Raw genomic sequence first — 24,544 nt, forward strand, 5'->3', positions numbered from 1 at the left:
AAAATGAATTGTGCCAATATTTCATTCCCCGCATCATTACGGAGTGGAGTTAAACTATTTTTGCCATCAAAGTATTAAAGGCATAAATCAATGGTCAAATAAAAGCGTGTGCTGGAGAGTTATTGTTTGAATGGAATGACAAAATCATTAGAATCAAATTTATGACCCGCGGTCATAGAGCCCGAGAGACGCTCACGCTCGCCTCGCTACCTAATGATGTCTTCAGACTAAACTGATAAACCCTGTTCATCTTTACCAGTCCATCAGCATTAACCTTCTCAAGTGTCCAGTGTGTATGTTGACTGCTGATGCATTACTTTAGGGAATAGAGCTAAAAACACATGCCGATGGGTCATTCTGTGTCAACTCAACCAGAAGGCCCCGGCTCAAATTTTTGATTTTGCTAATATTTATTCTGAAGAAAGATAAACATGTATAGTGATGAAAGCCAAAATATTAAATGTCGTGGATGAATATTTACTGAGTTATCCACTATTTTGTAGAGGGGGGTCAAAATGGCAATTTTCACCTGAGATTCAAAGCCAAATTACAGGGGGTTTAAAATGACTTCAGAAAGATGGCAGCATCATAATGTTATTTTTACACCGAGATTGGTAGCTCTATTAGTAAAATCTGTTGACTTTAGCAATCTTTGTTGCATTATGTGCCAATGGTGACCATTCAAAAATGGGGAAAGAGCACTTTTCAAGTTTTTTCACCAAAGTTTGCAGGCCTGTTACTCAAAAAGTATTAAAGATATCTTAATGCCCTTTTAGATGTTGGGTCTTAACAAACTTCTCTTTTGGCATCTTCATTTTTAAGGCCTTAAATGGTTCAGTTCCAGAGATAATGGAATTTCAATATGGCTTCAGGATTAAATACACATTTTCAGTGGTCAAAAACCAAATGTGGGTCACTTTGTATACAAGTATTTAAAGTGGAATGTGTGAAGAATAAGTAATGTTGAAACTAGAAACGCATCTTGTTTCCCTCTTAGTATAGGACATACCTGCACTATACAAATGTACTATGCTTCATCACATTGAAAGATTAATGAGCAGCAGCAAACTATCTCTTCTGAACATGCAAAATTCAGCATAGCATTTTCTCTATCAAACATGTTAAGGTGAAACACCCCAGGTGAAAACTTTCAGTTAATGAGATTACATTTTTGTATTACAAGTTTTTCTGAAATGTTGTTTAAATGCAAATAAGGCGTTATCTAATTAAATATGCCAAGATGAATGAATGATATATGAACAAACCCTTCTGTAAAAATCTTTGTAAATTTTGGTGTATGTAAGTGCTGCTGAAGTGGAGAAACAAACTCATTTTGAGAAAGGGACGTTTAATGTAATTGAAATCTATAGACGCAAATAGATAAAGTGCATTGAAATAGATTTATAAATGTGTCTTTTGGATGTTTTCTTTCCCCTAGTCTGAAACATGTTATGAAAAGCCAAATAGCTCAACATTTCAAAACTGACCAATGCATGAAAAAAAACTTTTTGCCTTAAATATAGCATTAGATGGTATGTGGCTTTATCAACTTTGCAGCGGCCTGATGATTGCAATGTATCAATTTATTATTGAATTTTTAAAGAACAAATCTTTTTTATAACTATGTACCTTTTATACTATGAATTGTTTAATCACTTTTATGTAATGCACTTTGAATGATCTTTGTGCTATATGAATGCAATTGCCTTGCCTACTTTAATACCTTTTGTGTGTACCATAATAACTTTAACAAAGCATGAATTTATTTGTAGCTTTTTTTTTTTTCTTGAAATTTCGGACATTTTCATGTCCCCATTATTACATTTTAATGAGCTTCAGTAAAATCAGTTCTACTTTATTTTGCTTTTGTTAAAATCAATATGCATGCTTACTTTGCAGTTTTTCTTCATGCTTTTGACTAAATGATTCCAGCGGGAGCATTTCTTTTTGTCTTTATCAGTACCCATTGTTCACATTGTATACAGGCCTCATCAAAATGAACTCACGATTCATTTTAAAATGGTTCAACTTTTCAAATGAAATGAGAAAATGTTTAAAAAAGACATTTACTTGAAAGCGTGGCATATATGGAGCATGAACCAAATAGTCTATCTTGCATGTCATGAAAAGTATTGAGAACGTATTTAGACAATTCAGAGCTTTCATTCATATAATCCATTAATAAGATGATTTGTGATCTTTTCATTGAGCTGAAGTGACTCAAAGTGAATCACTTGAATCTGTCAGTCAGTCTAAGTGTCCTAATGGAGATCATTATAGCACTCTTTATGTTATATATAGCACTCCTGCTTTGAGTACTTCAAGTCCTGCTTTGCTATTTTATACATTTCATTGATAGATAGTTTTATGTCACTCCACTGAGGTCAATGTATTTTTTCATGGTCATTAATGTAATACAAATATTCAAAAGCTAGTTTGTAGTCAACATTTTAATGTTTGTGTCTACACCAAAAATATAAACAATTATAAATCTACCCTGAGAAATATTCATAGGAGTGTGACAACTTGCCCCGACTAAACAAGCACAATAAACCAGCCAAGCAATGCATTTTTTTTTTTTCTTTAATTATTATTTATAGTTGTTCAGACACGTGTATATACAAATACAGACCTTAGATTTTTTTCTTTCTTTTTTCCCAAAAGTTTGTTCCTGTTTGTACAGTGGGGAAAATCAAGTACAGCACCCAGAGATGCAGAAGAGAAAATGGAAAGAGCAGAACCAGTGTCATCAGAAGTACAGGAGTGAGTGAGATCTGAATCAACACACACACACACTCACACACACACACACACACCGGGAGGATCTCTTGTGTTCGTTAGGAGTGTGTTGACTAAGGCATGTGTAAAACTCCATCACTAAGACTAGAATGACTGTAGTCTGTAGAGAGTCGAGCAGAATTCAGAATAGAAGTGGAACTGAGCTGCAAACAGGACGATGAATTAACATTTAAAGCAAAAAAAAAAAAAATTAAGTACATTTTAAAGTAAATAATACACTTCATTTTTCAATATGAATTACCCATACACATTTTATATTATAGAAAACGTATACAACAAAAATATATTTGGATGTATTAATAAAATGTTATTAAAATCATTAAAAATAATTGCATGGTATGAGCTACAAATTTGTGTATTAATAATAAGCAGAAAACATGATGCATTGATTTTAAACGGCATTGATCCATTTCATGGTTCATAAAAGTAAAAAAAATAAAACTACTATAAAACGCTATAAAATACTGGACTATATTTTAAAACTAAATGTAACTATGAATCAAATATTACAATAAACATTATCTAAAGTTTGAATTTTTTGTAGTTTTATGGACCATAAAATGAATTAAAGCCAGTTTTCTGACACAAGCGTATTATTAGTACACAAGGTTGTAGCTCATCCCATACAAATTTCAAATTTTATTAACAGATCTTACCAAAAAAAGGGTGTTTTTTTTGTTGTTGTTGTTGTTTTTTAGTGGAATTCAGAAATGTCCTCCTCCGGTGATTAAAATTTCAATTCAACATCCTGTTTCAGTTCAGCTCAAATTCCCACACAAACTGAACAGATTCCCACTCTTAAACTCTGAATGTTTTTCGACGCTGACAGATGATTGATGATTTATTCTCAAAATCGTTGAAAACAAACAAATAAACAAACACCTCTAGAAACATTCTAAAGCAGTGCCGGACGCTGTTAGCCGAAGCGCTTTGTGCAAAACTACAGCACTCTCCTGCGTAACCTTCTCATTTCAGTGGAACTACAGCACACACAAACGTGTCGAGAAAAGAAGAGGTGAAAACAGCCAAAAGAACACTTTATTTAACATGTTTTTTCATTATCAAGTCCATGCACATGCCACGTTATGAAACCAGCAAGTTCCTTCCGTTAAAATCACAGACAGTCCGGCAAACACAGCATCATCTGAACAAACGTTGCACCTTTGAACTCCATCCATCTGATCCGTCGGATCCTCATGAAAAACCCAAAACCTTTCAAAACGGATGAAGCGTTCCTATTGGCTCAGGGCTTCAGACTTTCAGTTCAAAGGTGGCCTCTGATTGGCTGTGTATGTTTGTCATATGCAAACATCCCAACGTTTCATTTTTTGCACTCATTTAAATTTTTTTTTTTTTTTTTAGAAAAGACATGTGAATCAAATTAATACCTTAATATCAAACATTATGTACAACACATTTTGATCATAACATTTAATGTGGTATCCATAATAACAAATAACAGTGATGCTGAATTATAATAATTAATGTTTTATGACGTGTCTATTTTTCCTCGTCCTCCAGAAAGGTACAAAAAACAAGTATTATTCTAACACTATAATGTTATATTTTTGACTACTTTAGGATACACAGTATCCATTTAATAAGCTGATTCTGTTTCCCAGTTCAAAGTGTGTACAAAGCGTGGTATTAATGGTAATAATTGGAGTACAAATGATACAAATACTACTGAAGCTGATTTTTTCAAAAGTTTCTCTCATGGTTTCTAATGTAAACCATGAAACGGAGCACATATGGTGTGTTTCCTCGAGTCCTGATGTGGTAAAGCCGAGCTTCTGACAAAAACAAACAGGACTAGCAGAACCAAACAGGCTTATGAGAGTCAGAAAGGCAGAAACGATTATCCAATTTGCAACTGTTTGAAAGTCCACAGTATTGTTTATTTTCAGGAATAAGACTTCTCCCGTCAGAAATCTTCTGTCTCTCGACGCGAGCTCGTGTTGAAGCTCATTACGGCTCTTGAACGGAAACAGTGACGGAGCGAGTAACCAGGCAAACTACAGTTTGGGTGAATCTCACAAAAACACGTCCGGATCGCATTTCGCTGCACAAAATTATATTTTCAGAAAGAAAATGAAGCCTTTTGCATGTTTTGTTCTGTAATTTCCATTATCCTTAACGTACTTTACTTTACAATCAGGGTTGCATTTATTAACAATCACTTACAGTATAAATGTGTCTGCTAAATGAAGAAATATAAATGTCTTCGATAATGTTCATTTCAACATAACTTGACCTAATATGAACATAACTAACACGAACAACTGTATTTAACATTAACAGATTTATAAATGCTGTAAGAAATGCAATGCATTGTATTTTTTGTTAGCTCTTTTTAGCCAACATTAACGAATGAGACGTTATTGTAACCGATTTACTGATATTTTTATATCTTTAAAAGGTAATGCAACTGATACTATGATAAATAAATACATCATTTAATGGTGAAGTGTGTGATTTTGTGACACTGAACAAAATTTTAATTTAAAATGTAATCATTTAAAGATGTAATGTAATCGTTTTATATATATATATATATATATATATATATATATATACTTCATATGTAATTATATATTACATTTTTAAAAATTATTACATCACATTTTTAAATTATTATTATGTACACACAATGCATTATGTATTTATTTTGCATAATATACTTTTTTGACACGCACACATAATTCCTGTATGTTATGTCTAATCATATCCCTAGCTGTATCACAATTAATGGCTGAGAGACGTAGCAATGATTAAAATAAAATAGAACAGAATAGAAAAACATTCTATTTACATTATAATTACAAACATTTAAAATTGAATTTTATATATATTTATATATATAAACAATGCAAAAAAAAAATTAGCACATTAGTTCTAAAATATGCTTCATTTTGTTTGTGCAAAATATAAAATCTTTTTTTTTTTTTCTGTGATTCTATGGTGAAATGCGAGTCAGGTTTGGTGAGATTCACCCATCGGTTCCTCTATCGTATAAGGCTTCGGGAGGAGAAAAATGCCCATGTTCTAATGTCTTGCGTATGTCGCATCAGCATATTAAACGAGTCAGAACTGCACCGATTAACAGCTACAGAACAAACAAATGCATTAATGAAATCAACAAATGAAACTAAACTTTATTTCCCCGATGGAAATGCTGAACTCGAAGCACTTCCAGGAGATATTAGTATAGTGTACAGTATAAGGCCTATTCAAACAAACGCTTATTTTGTCCACCCATGTAAAAGGGGGAAACATCATGCGGAGCCCCTTTCCTTATTTGGTTCCTAATAGAGTCGGACACACAGTTATGACAAGAAAAGAATTTCCATGATCCGTTAATGTTGATATCTCATATCAATTGATAAAAGGTCATAGGAAAAATATAGATATTTATGTTGCAGTTAAGTTTATCTTACAAAATACAAAATCATTGTTTTTAGTGGTGTGGTCTACTAAGACAAGTCCCTCGAATTGCAGTAGAGAATCAAATCCAAATTCTGACTAACCAAGACTAACCAACGTCTTCCTGCGATTGGGAAAGATCCTGCGGCGAGACGCATTACAGACCGTTTCCTCTGATGGATTCTGCAATTTGTTAAGGGAAGGCAGACGAAGGACGAAAGGCAAGAGTCTTTGTGTGTGTATATATAGTATCGCTAACAGCAGAGTTGATGTTTATGTCTGTTTTATGTGAAACCCACCTAAAAACCTTCAGTTCTCACAGAGCGTTTCTTAACGCATTCTCTAATTACCCACAAAAGAGCAACTCGCTCCCAATGGACCCAAATCAAATTGGAGACTCCGCCCCCTTCCTCCCAGCAGCCAATCCCCAGCGACCAGCCGCCAGTCGATTGGTTAAACAGGCGATCTGCATTTCTTCATTGCACGGCTAATCGACTTTTCTTAATCAAAGACAGCAAAGGACCACTTAAATATTGGAAAACAAAACAAAAGCGCAGCAGAAGTGTTCCTGGTGGATCTCAAGACGCGTGGGGTTTCCCGAGGGCTGCTTGAGGGGCCGGTGAGGGGCTATAAGGTGAGGAACACAGAGATGCAGAGCAGCAGCAGGGCCAGCAGGGGCCCCGACGTTTGGTGCCGCAGGCCTGAAGTCGACACGTCGCTCCGGGACGGTTCGGCCTCGTGACTGGTGTCATCTGGAAGTGAGGAGACCAAAAAAACATTAGCCACTTCTATATAGAATTTTGGAAATTTTTGGAAATGATTTCAACATTAACATTTTTCCCCTTTATATTTTCATTTTTATGGATTGCATTTCTTCCCCCTATTAATATGTAACATTTTATATACCGTATTGACCCGAATATAAGACGATGTTTTTTTCTTGGAAATACATCTGAAAAAACACGGTCGTCTTATATTCAGGGTCTAGACTTTGACATGACAATAATACACCCACAACAATAGGTGGCGCCAAAAACACATTAAACGAGTGTGCCATGAAATATATATTGTAATGTGTGTTGTAAAGATCGCGAGTGAAAACAAAAGAAAAAGAAAAGCTTACAGCAGCATGAGTCGTGACTGTCATGTTAGCCTGATGGGACCAAACTTCCTCTGTAAGTGATTTTAAACAAGACTGTACCCAGATTTGAAGACTACAATAATATTTCATGATAATACAATTTTGGTAGGCTACTATGATGGATAGACTAAATGTTATATAATTCAGATGGGCTACCTGTTATTTTTATGGTATATCAAAAAGTCTATATTTTTCAATGTCATTGTTGGTACATTTTACCAGTATTTACCATACTTTCAAAACAAAAATTAAAATAGGAAAAACATGCAATATGAAAATAATTTAAGAAAAAATGTGTTTTACAGAGAGAGAGAAAAAAAACAAAACAAGATTTGGTTTTCAAAAAGCCTTTTTCCAAAAGGTACATCTGGAAAGGGGGGGGGGGGGGGTCATCTTATATTCGGATCAATACGGTATTACATTTTTAAAAATGATTACGTTATTACATTATTACAATTATTATATATAAAATAATTGATTAATGTTAATGATCAAAATCATGTATAATCAATTGAATTCATAAAACATTTAACAATAATGGTGTCAAAAGTGTTTAACTAAAACCATAAAAAACATGAAATGCTTGAAATAAAATAAACTTTAAACGTTTATTTCAGCTAGTTGAAAGGCAACATTTCTCATTTTCATTTAGTTTAACTTGATGTGTTAATTTTATAAAAATTAAAATGACAAAAATGTGTAAAAACTACATAGACATTAAAAAAAAAAAAATACTAAAACTTTAACTAAAAATTTAAATGAAAACATGAAAATATAAAATAATACAAACTGTAACAGTAACAGTGGTGATACTAAAATAATGTTTTGTAGAGCAGGTTGTAGGGCCCTAAGCCCTACTTTACCCATTTTAAATTTATTATTGTTTTCCATTTAATTCTTTATGGATTGCATTTTAATGGTTTAATTAAAATTTAATTACAATAATAATGCCAAATTTGTGTTTTTTTTTTTTTTTCAGTTTCAGTTTTTCAATTTTCAGTTTTTTTTTTTTTTAGTTAGTACATTGTGACCACAGTTTACAAATGAATAAGAATGAATTATTTAAATATTTTTAAAAACATTATATATATATATATATATATATATATATATAACACATTTTCCCCAGACTGTAATTTGAAGGACTTCATACATTTATAATCAAAAACCATGGTAATTTATAGTTTAAAAAAATAAAAAAATAAATAATAAAAATGTCAAAAACACAACAAAATTACTAAAATGAAAACTGAAACTCAAAATATTAATAAAAACTATAATATCAAAGATACTAAAATAACACTAGTGCCATCTAAACTTAAAGCAGCAAATAACCCCAGAATCCTCAGTAATAACGGAGGCAGGGCTGTTTGGAGTCTCAGTTCAGTTCTGCTGGTTTATTGGTGCAGACACACAGACTGCAGTTATCATCAGTGAGCGTGATATGGCTTTGGAAAGCACGGCATCTCTCGGAGGACGTCAGCGGGGAAACGGACAGGTGTGGCGCTAAAGGAGACAGATAAATATGCTTGGGAGGGGAGGACAGAGCAGTTTGCTGGCTCATTCAGGCGGGCAGACAGACACCTCCAGCCTCTCAGTGGGGAGCTGGACTAATAAATCAATGCCTCCATCATGACACGGCGCCTGCCAGGAACCCAGGCCTGGGTGGGTGTGTGTTGGCGAGGTGAAAATGCATGAGAAAACAATACTGTGTTCAGCTACACTGACACTATCTGCAGTGTTAATTGATATAAGCGTGCGTTTTCAACAGCTTTTCACCATGATCGCCCACTGAACTGAAACTGCCTATGCACTTGGTTTTCTGAATATGTGAAATGTTAACACTTTTCTATAGTTCACTTCAGACATTCTACTAACTAGAGCTGCACGATTAATCGAATGCGAAAGCCGGTTCTGTAATCAGTAGTAAATCTCCATCACATGCTTTCAGATGGAGAAAAAAGTGCAAATAAGTTACTTATAGTTTGTAGAATGTCTAAAGCAGACTATAGAAATAAAGTGTAACCTGTGAAATAATCTGTCAATCTACAGGTTAGAAAGTCTAGCTGGTGGTAGGTTCTTATGAAACGTGTTTTATTTTTTTTCCCAAATTCTGTTAATATTTAATTTAATTTAATTTAATTTAATTTAATTTAATTTAATTTAATTTAATTTAATTTAATTTCATTTCATTTCATTTCATTTCATTTCATTTCATAGTTTAATTATATTGTAATAATCAAAAAGCATGTTTAATAAATTGAATTAATAAAAATGTAATTTATTTAAATTGTAACAATAATAAAATAATAAAATAATTAAATGCTGATTTCCCCCCCCCCACCCCAAAAAAAATTTGTTGTTGTCTTTTTAAATTATTCTGTGATTTATTCTGCATAATTTTCATTCTTTATGATTTAATACAAATTTATCATCATAAACTGGTATTTAAATCAATGGAAAAAAAAACCTTTTTTTAAAGAATTAATCTTTAACAAAAATAAATTGAACAATTGCTTTTATTTTCTGTCAAACAGTGTTTTCCATTTTAATTTAATATTTAATTAAATTTTAATAATTAAAAAGCATATCTAATGAATTGAATTCATAAAACTTTAATAAGATAAATGTCTATTTTTCCAGAAATGTTGTTGTCTGTTCTTAATTGTTCTGTTTTATGATTTATTACAAATTTATTGTCAAAAATTGTATTCAAATTAATGCATACGACTTTAACAATTTAATTCATATTTTAAAAATGCATACAAATTAAATTTCAACAATTCCTTTAATCTTTTGGCAAACAAAGTGCTGCAAAAGGTTTACACTTTAAATTAAAATGTGAATGAAAAAATTGAGATATTCCTTAAAATATCTCAATTGCCATTACTGTTATTACCATTATTATTTTGAGGAGAACATTTTGTTGTACAGAAGTAATATGTTTCTGTCATAATTTCTTCAAGTTTAAACGAACTTTTAACCAGAGTAATTTTGGCTGTGTGTATTTTAAGAGTTTTCTTAAATTAAATGGTGAATTGCTGACAAAGTGACAGTCAGAATTCTTAATTTAATAGTCTTTTTGTGTTTTAATATACTATTCCAAATTGTGATTTTATTAAATGTACAGCACTACTTTCCAAATTGTGCCATATTTGTGACATTCTACATTTTTTATGACTGGATTCATATGGTTATGGACAGATTTGCCGTTAAACGCCACATAAAACAAAGCAAACAGTGGTTGGTCACGGTCAGACGGTCATTTCATGTCACAGTGGGTGGTTGAGATTTTAGACCAATAGTCAACATTCAGATTTTTCCCTTTGTCTATTTCATTACATCTTGAATTTGAATGCAGCACCAATGTTTGATCATGACACCATGAAAGTCAAAGCTGGCGTGACAGAAATGGCAATAAATATTTCGAGCCGAGAGTGGTGCATATGTTAGTAAGTGCCATGTGTTTGGATGTAATAGGTTTCATCAGGGAGAAGCCAAAGCAAGCTTGGCATCGTCCCACGTGACACTGCTAATTTGGCACAAAACCTTCATGCATATCCAAGTTTTGGATCTCAGTTCTTCCCGCAGTCAACGTGCATGCATATATTGTGAGTATAATCCATGCATTTCAGCTGGAAGGCACGATAGACACTGACTGACTGAAGCTTTTGGCTCGCTGAAAGGTCACATGGCTAATTTCTGGTCACTTAATTGCTTGTGCACAGGGTGGAGATGTTGACAGACAGCCCTCAGCTATTACAAGAGAATGCATTATTAATACGATGTGTACCTCATGCATAAATAAAACAGTCTTTGTGGTTCGAAGTGTCAGAGAAGCCGCAGGCGCAACTCAATTCGAGGTGCATTAATACACAAGCACAGAGTGATTAGAGGAACTAAAGCACACAGACTGAACAAAGCGAAGGTGATTTCAAGCCATACTGACCTCTTGGTTCTAATGCATTGTCTACTTTGTCATCGACAAAAACGCGGTCATGAACGCCTATGGTTTTCTCGCAGCCATCTACAAAAACAGAAGAAATGAAAAAGATACTGTAAGCCAATCATGTTAGTGGTAATTCAGCAGCCCGACCCACCTGCCAATCAGAGGAAAGCACACAGAAGCAGTCACCTGTCGTTAATGTCCATTAAAGTGTGTTGCATTGAAAGGCATGGGAGTTTCCAAACCAAATGTCTCCGACAGAATCATACGTGTGTGTTTTGTAATCAGTGACACTTACTTGGTGGTCTCACGAATACTTTCAGCTTGAGACACGACCTTCTCCCGGTTTCTGTGATCATGGATGCTGTAAAACACAAAGAAGAGATAAGAGAAGGTGAGTACACAAATGCACAAACACCTGAGAAAGATATCGTCTTGGTCTCACACCACACACACACACACACACACTATCCTATAAAGCTGCGGCTTGCGGGTGTATTTTGTGGTCCGAAGTAGGAAATTGCTCCTTTCCTGTGGAATCTAAAGGGCGTGTGCACACACACACACACACACACGCACAAACACACGGCGCCTGCGGGGTGAAGAGAGGAACGTCACGCTGTCATTTGTGGTTTTCTGTCACTAGCAGTCTGCTGGTTTATCAGCCGCTTTGGGCCCCGAGAGTTTTGAACACAAATACACTGGACGAAATTCAAAAGTGGAAAATCGCAGCTGAAATTATAGAGTGACTTCATCTCAAGTTTATTTTTAGGCAAAGTATGACATGTGCTTCTTGAATGCGACATTTAAGGTCCAGTAGGGAAGACAATTCACACAAAGATCTCCCTAGAATCTCAATTGTTTCTGCTAGACAGAAACAGAATTAAATGGAGATCTGACTGAAGTATCCTACGGAGCCTCTAAAAAGACAAGGTGTTGAAAAAATTATATTTAAGTGCTTTTTCTAAGAGAAACCATGTTTGCTCACACAAAACCTGCTGTGTTCCAAAACTTTTCCAAATGCATTGCAAGCAAAAACATTTCTCAGAGAACGCTTGAGAATTTTTCAAGCGAGCACAATTGTTTTGCAAGTGAACAGTTTCTCGGGAAATACCAAAATTTTGCAACCGAACACAAATGTTTTACAAGCGAAAACAAAGTTTCTTGGGGAACGCAATAATTTTGCAAGCAAACAAATGCTTTGCAAGTGAAAACAACATTTCTCAGAGAACACAAAACTTTTGTGAGAGAATACAAATGTTTTGCAAGTGAACAGTTTCTCGGAAATACCAAAATTTTGCAAGCGAACAAATGTTTTGCAAGTGAAAGTTTCTTGTGGAATGCAAAATTTTGCAAGCAAATAAATGTTTTATAAGTAAAAAAAAAAAAGGTTTTGCAAGTGAAAAAGTTTCTCAAGGAATAAAACTTTTGGAAGCAAACATGTTTTGCAAGTAAAAAAAAAAATGTTTTGCAAGTGAAAGTTTCTTGTGGAATGCAAAAATTTTGCAAGCAAACATGTTTTGTGAGTGAACAGTTTCTGAGGGAACACAAATGTTTTGCAAGTAAACAAATGTTTTGCAAGCAAAAACAGTTTCTCGAGCAAAAACATTTCTTGGGTAATGCAAAAATTTTGCAAGCGAAAACAACATTTCTCAGGGAACAAAAATTCCGGGAGCAAACAAATGTTTTGCAGGCGAAAACAATCTTTCTCTGTGAATGCACAATTTTTACAAGCAAACAAATATTTTGTAAGTCAACAGTTTCTCGGGGAATGCAAAATTTTTTGCAAGCGAACAAATGTTTTGCAAATAAATGTTTTGCAAGTGAAAACAAAATTTCTCAGAAAATGCAAATATTTTGCAAGTGAACAAACGCAAAGCTCCTCAGTGGAATGCAAACATTTAAAGAGAGAATTACAATTGTTTTGTAAATTAAAGCAAAAGTTTCCTGGGGAGTGCAATAGTTTTGCAAGCAAACGTAAAGTTTCTCGGTGGAAAGCAAAAGTATTTTTCTTTTGGAAAAAAAGAAGAAGAATTGAACAGTGTCTGAGAAATTAGCCAACATGCCAAAGATCTCAGTATGAACTCAAAACACAACTCTCCCAAGACTAAATGATCTGTGCTTTGCATCTGTCAACATTTGACTTATTAATGTCTATTTTTACTTAGCAATTTTAGGAGAAACGGCAAGCAATCAGCTCTTTCAATGAGTCATAAATGTGAAGTTTCTTAAGCCGTGAAAGAGAAAACTCTGAGGAATTCTATGTTCATTTGAGGTTATTCTGTGAGCTTTATTAAGACGGACAGCACAGTGCAAGTTCAACGCTTAGACTAATTAAGGCTAATTACTCTCAACAGGGGATTTTATTCTGTGATCTTTGGTGGGAATGTGCTGTGGTGTGTGTGGGATGTGTAGAGTTCCTATATTATAATCCACACTGTCTTTTAACACTTCAGAGTCAACAATCACAAGCCGTTTACCTCCATAATGTGATGCATTCTGAATGAAACAGATGGACAATAAATGTAGGCCAGGACTTGATTTTATCTATAGGGAATTGATTTCAGAGACAGCCACAATGACACCATTATGAAAGTAAATAGGGTCAGTTTTGATTTCCATGCATCAAAATTGCATCAGTATACTGATGTTTCACTTAAAATGTGATTATTATTTCTCATGCTTTTAAATGCAAAATGTTACACCGATATCTAACGGTGGCTCAAAATCGTTCATTTAGCATTTCAATCTGCTATGAAACATACTGAATATCTTAAAATCATCACATATTGACAGTTTAATAGTGACATCTGTATGTGTAATGCACATTTATGAAGTGAAACACAATCCTGATCAGTATTCTGTGCCGCTCGAGTTTATTAATGGAATAAAACAAACACCTGAAGCATGTCATGAATCCAAATGATAGTTTCACAAAGCAAGAGCCAAATAAACCCAACAAACAGAAACACATAACTGTCAGTGTATTCCTGCTTGCTAAACTGGATTGCATTTGCGGCAACATGTTATGGTACATCACTTACAGAAAGTTTTTGGACTTTGTAATACCATGTTTCTCTTTTTTTAACCATGGTATTCTTTGAAGAACATTTAATTATATTTTAGATATTTATAATAAATGTTTTTTTGGTTTGAGGTCAGTATTTTTTTTTTTAAATAAATGCTCATCGAGGATGTATTAAATTGATCAAAAGTGACAATAAAGACATTTATAATGTTACAAAAGATTTGTATTTCAAATAAATGCTGTTCTTTTGAACTTTCAATTCATCTGTGAATCCTGAAAGATAAAATGTATCACAGTTTCCACAAAAATATTGGGCAGCACAAGAATGATTTCTGAAGATCATGTGACACTGAAGACTGGAGTAATGATGCTGAAAATTCAGCTTTGATCACAGAAATAAATTACATTTTGTAGAAATATTTCATATTATTACTGTTTTTACTATATTTTTAAACAAATAACTGCAGCCTTGATGAGCATATGAGAATTCTTTCAAAAACATAACTTTTTTTTTTTTACTGGCCCCAAACCTTTAAGCACCAACTACCCGAACAATGTACAATTTGTAGACAGAAACAAGTTTGCCACGTGTGCTGTAATGAGATGAACACATTTCCAGGAACTCTGCCTCCTGCACTTCTCCTGAATGCGGCTTAATAATCAAACAAATTTTCCGATTGGAAATCTGGCAAGCGTGTGCTCCTGTCAGAGTCAGCCCACCCTTTGGGCAAGTATGCTAATCAGCATTTATTTCATTTGACAAAGACAACATACGAATGCAGAACTATTAAATATACAGCGCTCTCTTTTGAGCACCGTAGCCAGCGGCAGAGCTTTCTCAATTTGTCCTCATGCATAAAGAGCCTCGACTAATAGCATCAGCAGAGATGAAGAGTATTTCTCACAGCCCTCATCTGACTCTCCGCTTTAGTGCTGCTGTCTCTCTCATCATGTACATGCAAATGAAAGACAAAGAGAAAGAGTGTGTGTGTGTGTGAGAGAGAGAGCGAGAGAGAGAGAGAGAGCAAGAGAGAGATTGAAGTGTTACAGGTTCACAGGTGTATGTACACACCTGTGATCCCTATATAAGACAAAACATCATACATAATATGCAATTCACTTGTGTAACCTAAAGTTCAATGAAAATATAAAAAATTTTGACACATATAAAATAAGTTGCTAAAAAGGCAATTACAAAGACATGCATAGCAACACCCTGGTAACCACTCAGAATAACTTAGCATCTGCAGAGCAATAGCCTAGCAACAATAGCACCCTGGAAACTACACAGAACACCCTTGCAACCACATAGCAACAACCCGGTAACCACACAGAATACTCTAGCATCTGTAGAGCAATACCCTAGCAACTGAAACACCCTTGCAACCCCTTGGCAACTACACACCCTAGCAATCCCATAGCAACACCCTGACAACCACACAAAACACCCTAGCAATCACATAGTAACACTCTGGCAACCACACCCTAACAACCACAATGTAACACCCTAGTAACTTCATAGCAAGACCTTGCTAACCAGCCAGAACACCCTAGAAACCACAATAGGAACACCTTGACTACCACACAGAACATTCTAGCAATCACATAGAAACACCCTGGCAACCAAACAAAGAAACTGTATAGCAACATCTTAGTAACTGCATAGCAACATCTTGGCAACCACCCAGAACATCCTTGCAACAACCAACCAAACTAAATAGAACACCCTAGAAACGGTATAGCAACACCTTGGCATCCACCTTGAATCCTCTAGTTAGTTTAGCGAGTTTTGCATTACTCACATTCATCAATGTAAAAAACTAGTTATTGAAATAGTGCCTGAAAAGTGTGAAACTGAATAAGGGATGTTGACATATTTCCATCTCTCTGCCATCTCAGTATGATAGTAAGACTTTCAGAGGAGACGACACAGACTCATTCACACCATGCAGTGGATCAGCAGCAGGTGCTCATCATGTGTTTAAACATGTTCTCATTACTGCCAATTCAGCTCAACTGCACTGTTAATCTGGAGGGAACACATTGTAATTTAATGTGCTTTTAATTTCTACAAGACACCAGAGACTTCCATCATTGTGGCAATAACACAAATTCACAATTTTAAAAGCCTCCAAAAACATCTCCTGTAATATAATGAAATATTAGCAATACACATGTTGCAAAAGATATTTTCCCAATCAGAATACACTGATATTTAAAGGCCATCAATGGAAAAAGAGGGCCATGAAACAAATATTACAGATGGACCTCAGACAGGTCTTCTACACTGAAGAGTCTCTTCCTGCTGTAAACATGTTATTACTGATACATCTGCGTTCACATTCATCAGAAGATTTGCAGGCAGGAAACATGGATTCCACTTCATACAGACCATACAGAACACCCTAGCAACCACATAGCAACACCTTGGCAACCACTGTAAAGATGGTTTTTTTACCAATGCATAGCAACACCCTAGCAACTGCAACCTCCTGGAAACACACATGCAGGCAACTAAACAGAACACCCTAGCAACTGCAAAGCAACACCCTGGCAACTGCTACCCCCTGGAAATACCCAGGCAACTAGACAGAACACCCTAGCAACTGCATAGAACACCCTAGCTTCTGCATAGCAACACCCGAACAACTGCAAAACCTGCCAACACCCTGGCAACTAGACAAAACACCCTAGCTATCACAAGGCAACAGTCTGGCAACCACTGTAAACATGTTTTTTACTAATGCATAGCAACAACCTAGCAACTGCAACCCCCTTTTAAGACTCAGGCAATAGACCAATTTCCTGTTAGTAAACATTGTGACGTTTTTCTGTGGGCGGAGCTTCGGTGATGGCAGAAAGATCCCCCTGACCTGGTCTGTTAGCTTGTTTTTTTAACAATAACTTGAGAAATTCCGATTTTACCTGCATATGTAAGGGCTGCATACCTGCATACTGTACGGGACTGCGTTATTTGAAAAGGTTAACTTTAACGGACGAAATTGGCCGACCTGTACTCACTCAAAGCATGGACGATCTGACAGGATTACCTCCGCTTGAGTGATCACAACTAACGTGTATCGTAAAGACAAACTCACCGTGTATCTATGAAGATGTAATATATATTTCAATTTCAGCAGGCAACTATTTTTACAGCTACATTATTATTCCAGCCACAATTACTCATAACAATGTATATACAATTACACATGATTAAGCATATAAATCGTCAGTTTGTTGTTTTACTCACATGCACGCAGACATTATTTCATACACGACATAGTACTGAGATCCATAAGAAATCTTTAGATGCGCTCATAACAACAAAAGACAATACTTTATTGAATCTTTTCCGATAAGAAATGTGCGCCTGCAAACGTGAGCTTTTCTGATGATTGTTTCTGTCCAGTCCGCTCTTTATCTCGTTTATCCACAGCTGTCGTCGTTTATTTATTTTTTTTATTTATTATTTATTTTTTTATTTTGTCTGGCAGTGGCAGCAGCGTTCAAATTTAAATTTCAATATTTCAAAATTCTGACTTTATTCTTGCAATTCCGAGATTATATCGCGCAAGTCTGATAAGAAAAATCAACTGGTCATTCTCTCTTTTGAGTTATATCCCACACATCTGGCTTTTTTCCCCTCAGAATGGACAAACTCGCTATTGTTGAGTTAAATTGAGTTATAAAGTCCGAAATACGAAATATAAAGTTGAAAAAAAAAAAGTCTCAAAAAGAATTGTGGGATAAAATAGGTAACGTGATGTAAATTGGTATAGGTTTAAATACTATTTCATGCTGTAAATGTAGGACAAATATAATATATTCCCTATGAACTGTATATGTGAATATTATGTTGACCAATTGTTTAAATCAAATTTATGCTTTAAAAGTAGAGTAATCATAGCAGGTTTCATTCATTAGTCTGTCCGTTTAAACGTCTGCGTTTAGCTTCAAATGGGGTTTTTGACGACAGTATTCTATAAAAAATTATTTGCATTCCGATTCTGACATCCAAAGGCACAACAGTACATTTTATCTCTTATTTATCTCTTATTCTCTTATTCGGATTTTCCCCGTTTCACTCCGCTTGTTACCATGTGTTTCTGCCACCACAATGCGCGCGCAGCTGTGACTGACGTAACTGTGACGTCTACATGAAATTGGTCTATTAGACAGAACACCCTAGCATCTGTACTGTATAACAACATCCTAACAACTCCAAAATCCTGGCAACAAGACAAAACACCCTAGCAACTGCAAAGCAACACCCTGACAACAGCAACACCTTGGCAACTAGGCAGAACACTCTAGAAATCACACAGAACACCCTAGAAACTGCACAGCAACACCCTGACAACCACTGTAAATGTTTTTTTTTTTTTAACTGATGCATAACGACACACTAACTGCAAACTCCTGGAAACACCCAGGCAACCAGACAGAACACCCTAGCAATCACATGGCAATACCCTGGCAACCACTGTAAACATGGTATTTACTAATGCGTAGCAACACCCTAACAACTGTAAAACCCTATCAACACCCTGGCACCTAAACAGAATGCACAGAATTTTAGTACTTTTAAATCTTATTTAAAATAAGCAGTTTTTTAGGTCATCTTTTTCTTCAATTTTTCTAAAATGTTATAATCTAGTCTGTTCTTTTAATTTGCTTTTTTCCCCCCTGGATGTGTTGCATTTTTACCTGTTTGTTTTATTATGTGAAGTGCCTTGAGAAGCTGCTTTAAAGGCGCTACATAAAAATAAAGTTCATTATTATTATAGTTTATTAGACAGAACATCCTAGCAACCACATTGCAACACCCTAGCAACTAAAACCCCTTGGAAACAACCAGGCAAACAAGCAGAACAACCTAGCTATTGCATAGCAACGCCATGGAAACCACTGTAAACACCTGTTTTACTGAGGCATAGCAACACCCTAACAACTGCAACCCCTTGGAAACACCCAGGCAACTAGGCAGAACACCCTAGCCATCACATAGAACACACTAGCAACTGCAAAGAAACACCCTGGCAACCACTGTAAACATGTATTTTTTTCTTTTGTTTACTGATGCATAGCAACCCCCTTACAACTGCAACCCCTTGGAAACATCCAGGCAACTAGGCAGAACACCCTAGCAATCACATAGCAACACCATGGAAACCACAGTAGACACGTTTTTTTTACTGAGGCATAGCGCCACCCTAAAAACTGCAACCCCTTGGAAACACCCAGGCAATAGGCAGAACACCTTAGCAATCACATAGAACACACTAGCAACTGCAAAGAAACACCTTGGCAACCACTCTAAACATGTTTTTTAATTTTTTTTACTGATGCATAGCAACACCCTAACAACTGCAACCCCTTGGAAACACAGAGGCAACTAGGCAGAACACCCTAGCAACTGCAAAGCAACACCCTGGCAATTAGGCAGAACATCACACAGAACACCCAATCAACTGCATAGCAACACACTGGCAACAACAGTAAACATGTTATTTACTGATGCAGTTCATATTCATTTACAGATCTGCAGGCACACGGATCGCACTTCAATCTAAAGTGAAAACACATTGGGAGAATTCATACAGATGCCATTCACAGACATGGTCTCCGGAAGTGCATAGCCTCTGGCGAGCGAGTGTGTGTGTGTGTGTGTGTGTGTGTGAGTGTGTGATGATCCGCTCACAGACGCTCTTTGGCAGCGTCTTTCAGTAAGTGTAAGATGCTGTCTGGCAGGCGGGCAGGCAGGTCCGGGCTGTGTGCCACCGAATGTTACAGTCACACACACAGGAAGAGGAAAACAGCAGGACGCCGGGAAGTGTTGCGACCCAGAGGATGCAGAAGGGAATCAGACGAAACAAAACAAAGAGAAGGAGAAGGTTCCATTCATCAAAGGCATGATAATGGCTGACGTGCTCCTTCACACCGCAGGAGAGGCGATGAAACGCCAGGAGTCTTCATGAACGTGAGAGATGTGCTGGCTCCGTCTGCGGCTCATGCACAGAAATATAATAAACTGAGTTTGTCTGTCATTAAACTGATCTACATCACTGCGCTCATGCAAATGGCTCACCGTTACCATGACAACCAGGGTCAGGCAAAATACAGAATTTAAGAATGGGCTTCCTTTGTGTGAGTTTAAATTGAATTGACCACAACATGCAGGATGCTGAATTGGAATGAAAGGAAGAGGAAATTACTGAATTGCACATTTGGATTAATTACTTATTAATTTAAAATAATGTTACAAATAAAAATTACACTTATAATATTAACAAATAAATTCAGCCTTGGTAAGCAGAAAAGTACTGACCCCAAATGTTTGAATTATATATATATATATATATATATCGGAATCCTGTTCATTGTTCTTATTCAAATCCAGCAATTTAAAAGTCACTACAATTGTAATTCTGAACGGCACCAACTCTGATAGCGACTGCATCCCTTACAGCATTTATCAAACCTGCGGCAGTTGCTAGACAGTCGCCAGAGAGGGTAAAGCGTGATTTAATATGCGTCCGTGAGGTCATAAACCCCCCGCGCCGTTCCTGACACTCCAAACTGCATCAAGATTTTCCAATTCCACTCGTGTCAGACAAAAAATGTGATTCATTCTCCTCTCATCCACTGACTCCCTCCTGTAATATTGGATTTGGAGACCTTGAGAGATTAAAATCCATCCTTAACAATATTCACAATATTAGAAAAAGATGCTGTCTCAAGCATTTCGAGGTGGGGGGGTCAGCAGTGCGCCCTGACCTTTGACCTCAGAGGGACATGCTCACATGGCTCACACTGTATTCAGCTCAATAGGCTGCAGATGTGAACGTCACTAAACAGCTTCCTGCATTTTCCATTTTCAGCATCACTTTCTACAGCAGCGCAGAAAGAAAAACAGCGTTTGTCTCAGATAAGAAATCCCTCCTGATGGACACCGTCTCCTCTCTGAGACAAAAAACATGATGAATTACATCCTTGTTTGATTTCACCTCATGTCTCGATTAACCTGCTCAACTGGATAACAGCATAAAAACACAAAACCTCACTGACCGCACTGAAAGAACACAAGACGGGGACTTTTTCATCTTGCAAACAGCAATTTGTCATTTTAATCCACATTTCAAATAAGCTGTAATACCGTGATCACAATACAAATCTCTGACTAATGAAAATCACAGGCACATTTGTAAAACAACACACTGCTGCTGAACGCATGCCCACATGTGTCACAGCGAGCTGTTTTATTGATGTAGAAAAAAGAATTGGAGCTTTTGATGTTATATTGTTTGCAGACTGTGTTACACACACTGGTATTACTGGCACCCTTAAACATAAAACAACCTAGCAACCCTATATCAACACCCCTGTGACCACACAGAACACCTAAGCAACTGCATAGCAACACCATGGTGACTGCACAGAACACACTAACAAACAGCAAAACCATGGCAACCATACACAACACCCTGGTAACCACACAGACATAGCACCACATAGCAACACCCAGGTGACCACACAGAATGCCCTAGCAATCACAAAGCAACACCGTAGCAAATGCATAGCAACACCTTGGTGAAAAACACCCACCCCCCACACCCTAGCCAACACATACAATAGCATCAACCTGGCAACCACACAGAACAAGCTAGCAACTGTATAGCATCAACACAGAACACCCTAGCAACTGCTTAGCAACACCCTGGTGATCACACAGAACATCCTAGCTATCACATAGCAACAGCCTGGAAACCACACAGACCAACCTAGCAAACACATAAAGTAGCAGCACCCTGGAAACCACAGAGAACACTCCAGCAACTGCATAGCAACACCCAGGTGACCACACAGAACACCCTAGAAATCACATATTAACATCTTAGCAACTGCATAGCTACACCCTGGAAACCACACAGAACACTCTATCAACTGCATAGCAACACCCTGGTGACTGCACAGAACACATTAACAATCAAACAGCAACAACATGGCAACCATACACAACACCCTAACAACTACATACAGTAGCAACACCCTGGCAACCAAACAGGCCACCCTAGCGACCACAAAGCAACACCCTGCAAACCACACAGAACACTCTAGCAATACCTAGGTGACCACACAGAACACCCTAGCAATCACATAGCAACACCCTGGCAACCATACAGAACACCCTAGCAATCACATATTAACACCTTAGCAACTGCATAGCTACACCCTGGAAACCACACAGAACACCCTAGCAACCACATAGCAACACCTTGGCAACCATACAGAATACCCTAGCAATCACATATTAATACCTTAGCAACTGCATAGCAACACCCAAAAGCTGGTTTCTTTACCATCTACATCTACCATCTTTGCTTCTCAGGTAAATTTATCTTGATTTAAGAATCTTTAGATATTTTTAATGGAAAACAAGACAAAAATACAAAATACTATTTTTTTTTTTTTTTTTGCAGTGTATAAACAGGTAAGAGTGCCATTAAAAATCCGGCAGACTTTTCTCAGCTGCTGCTATTAGAGAGAGACGTGACAGTCTGGAGTGATAATGTCAGTCAGTGAGGAACAGACGCAATCAGAGCGAGCGATAACATTTCTACTGAGCGCCACCTTCACGACTGCTCCAGACGCGCCGTGTCTCTTCAAACATTGATTTAGAGAAATGTCACGGATAACCACCATCTGAAAGCATCAGTAACGACACTATAATGATCTTCTGTAGTTCACGTGAAAATTCAATCAACAACAATCCATGAAAACAGACATTTAAAATTTGCTAAGCTAGCGAGCTGTGATCAACACTATAAAAATTTAACATCACATAAATACTGGGTAAAACGTAGTTAGACTGAACTAGTGTCCATACCTTTTGTTATTGCATGACTGATGAACTTGACACTGTTATTGAACTGAATTGAATCAACACTGAACTGATTTGAGCTGAATAATGACACAGCTTTATAGTTGAAAAGACATTTAAAATATTATGGAATTTTGCAACATTCACACTATTTTTCCGTTTATTACTGTGAAGCTGCTTTGAAACAATCTGTGTTGTATGAAGCACAATCTAAATAAATTGTATAAATGCAATTTACATAAATAATAAATATTAATAAATAACTTGACCAACTATTTTGCAAATCCTGAGCCTGAAAAAAAACAATTAATTAATTAATAATAAAAAAAAAGCCAAAATATAACATAATTAAAAAAAAGAGTGAAATAGAATACAAATAAAACAATTATAACATAATTAATAATATAATTCATATAAAATTAAATTAAATTTAAAAAAAAATTATAAAAATAAACACTGGCTAAGTATTTACAATATTTTCTTACAAATTTAATAAGTATAATATTTCTATTTTGCTTACAACATATACATTTTGAATGTCTGTCAATGGAGAAAGATGCGTTTCGCAGTCTAACCAGCTAACCACTAGTTCGGTCTAGTTTTAGTCTCTGACCTTAAAGGTCAAGGTCACCGTCGGCAGATATGACCAAATAAACATTCAGTGAACATCAGCATAATCAATCAGTTGAATAATATAATTAAGAAATGTGCAATGATATGGACGTCAGCATGATATAAAACGCTATTAAAAAGGAGTTTGACAGTTTTCATTATACTTGAAATGAAGGCTTGACGGATGAACTAGAAAGGAAGTTTTAATTGAACATTTGCTTAAATATTCCTGCCAGAGAAAGCTGACGTCTTTAACCGTCCCTAATTGCGAAATCATCTTTCTTAATACAGATATTAATAATACCGTCGACTCTTTCAGTGTCTGCGAAACGAGTCGTTGTAAAATATGGCAGCTAAAAATGGGACTTCAGCTTCAGCTCTGACTTTCTGTTTGGAATTATGTTCAACATGATTGTCGTGATGTATATTAATTATGATGTTCGCCAGAGAGACAGAAGCTGCCAAGATCTATCTGGCAGGAGCTGAATAAAGACTGCGGCGCGAGACGTACGGATCCGTGCAGTGAGACAGAACAATCAGTCAGAGAGGGCAAACGTATTTCACAGATGTTCGCTTTAGACCGCGAGCGAGGATGATGGGACTCGTGAGAAGAGCGATATGCTGGATGATTTTCCTGTCCTCAGCAGCACCAGCTAGTCAAGCACATAATAACGACTCTCCGTGTAACGATATGAAGGTCCTGCAGGAGGCCGC

General features: G+C 36.2%; 1 protein-coding gene across 2 annotated transcripts in view; it reads right to left on the minus strand.

Moving 5' to 3' along the window:
- Positions 1 to 2,565: 2,565 nt before the first annotated feature.
- efna5b (ephrin-A5b) overlaps positions 2,566 to 24,544 on the minus strand; it is a 122,683-nt gene continuing 100,704 nt past the window's right edge. The window contains exons 3-5 of one of the 2 annotated variants that reach the window (XM_058784605.1): positions 11,608 to 11,673; positions 11,313 to 11,390; positions 2,566 to 6,974 (exon numbers count right to left, since the gene is read on the minus strand). In XM_058784605.1, the coding sequence (XP_058640588.1) occupies positions 6,850 to 6,974; positions 11,313 to 11,390; positions 11,608 to 11,673 (269 nt within the window). In that variant the 3' untranslated portion in view covers positions 2,566 to 6,849. The remainder of the gene's footprint in view (positions 6,975 to 11,312; positions 11,391 to 11,607; positions 11,674 to 24,544) is intronic. The other variant, XM_058784607.1, reaches the window with a different exon arrangement.

The sequence above is a fragment of the Onychostoma macrolepis genome, chromosome 08, assembly GCF_012432095.1.
Source record: "Onychostoma macrolepis isolate SWU-2019 chromosome 08, ASM1243209v1, whole genome shotgun sequence".
In the NCBI taxonomy this organism is placed as follows: Eukaryota; Metazoa; Chordata; class Actinopteri; order Cypriniformes; family Cyprinidae; genus Onychostoma; species Onychostoma macrolepis.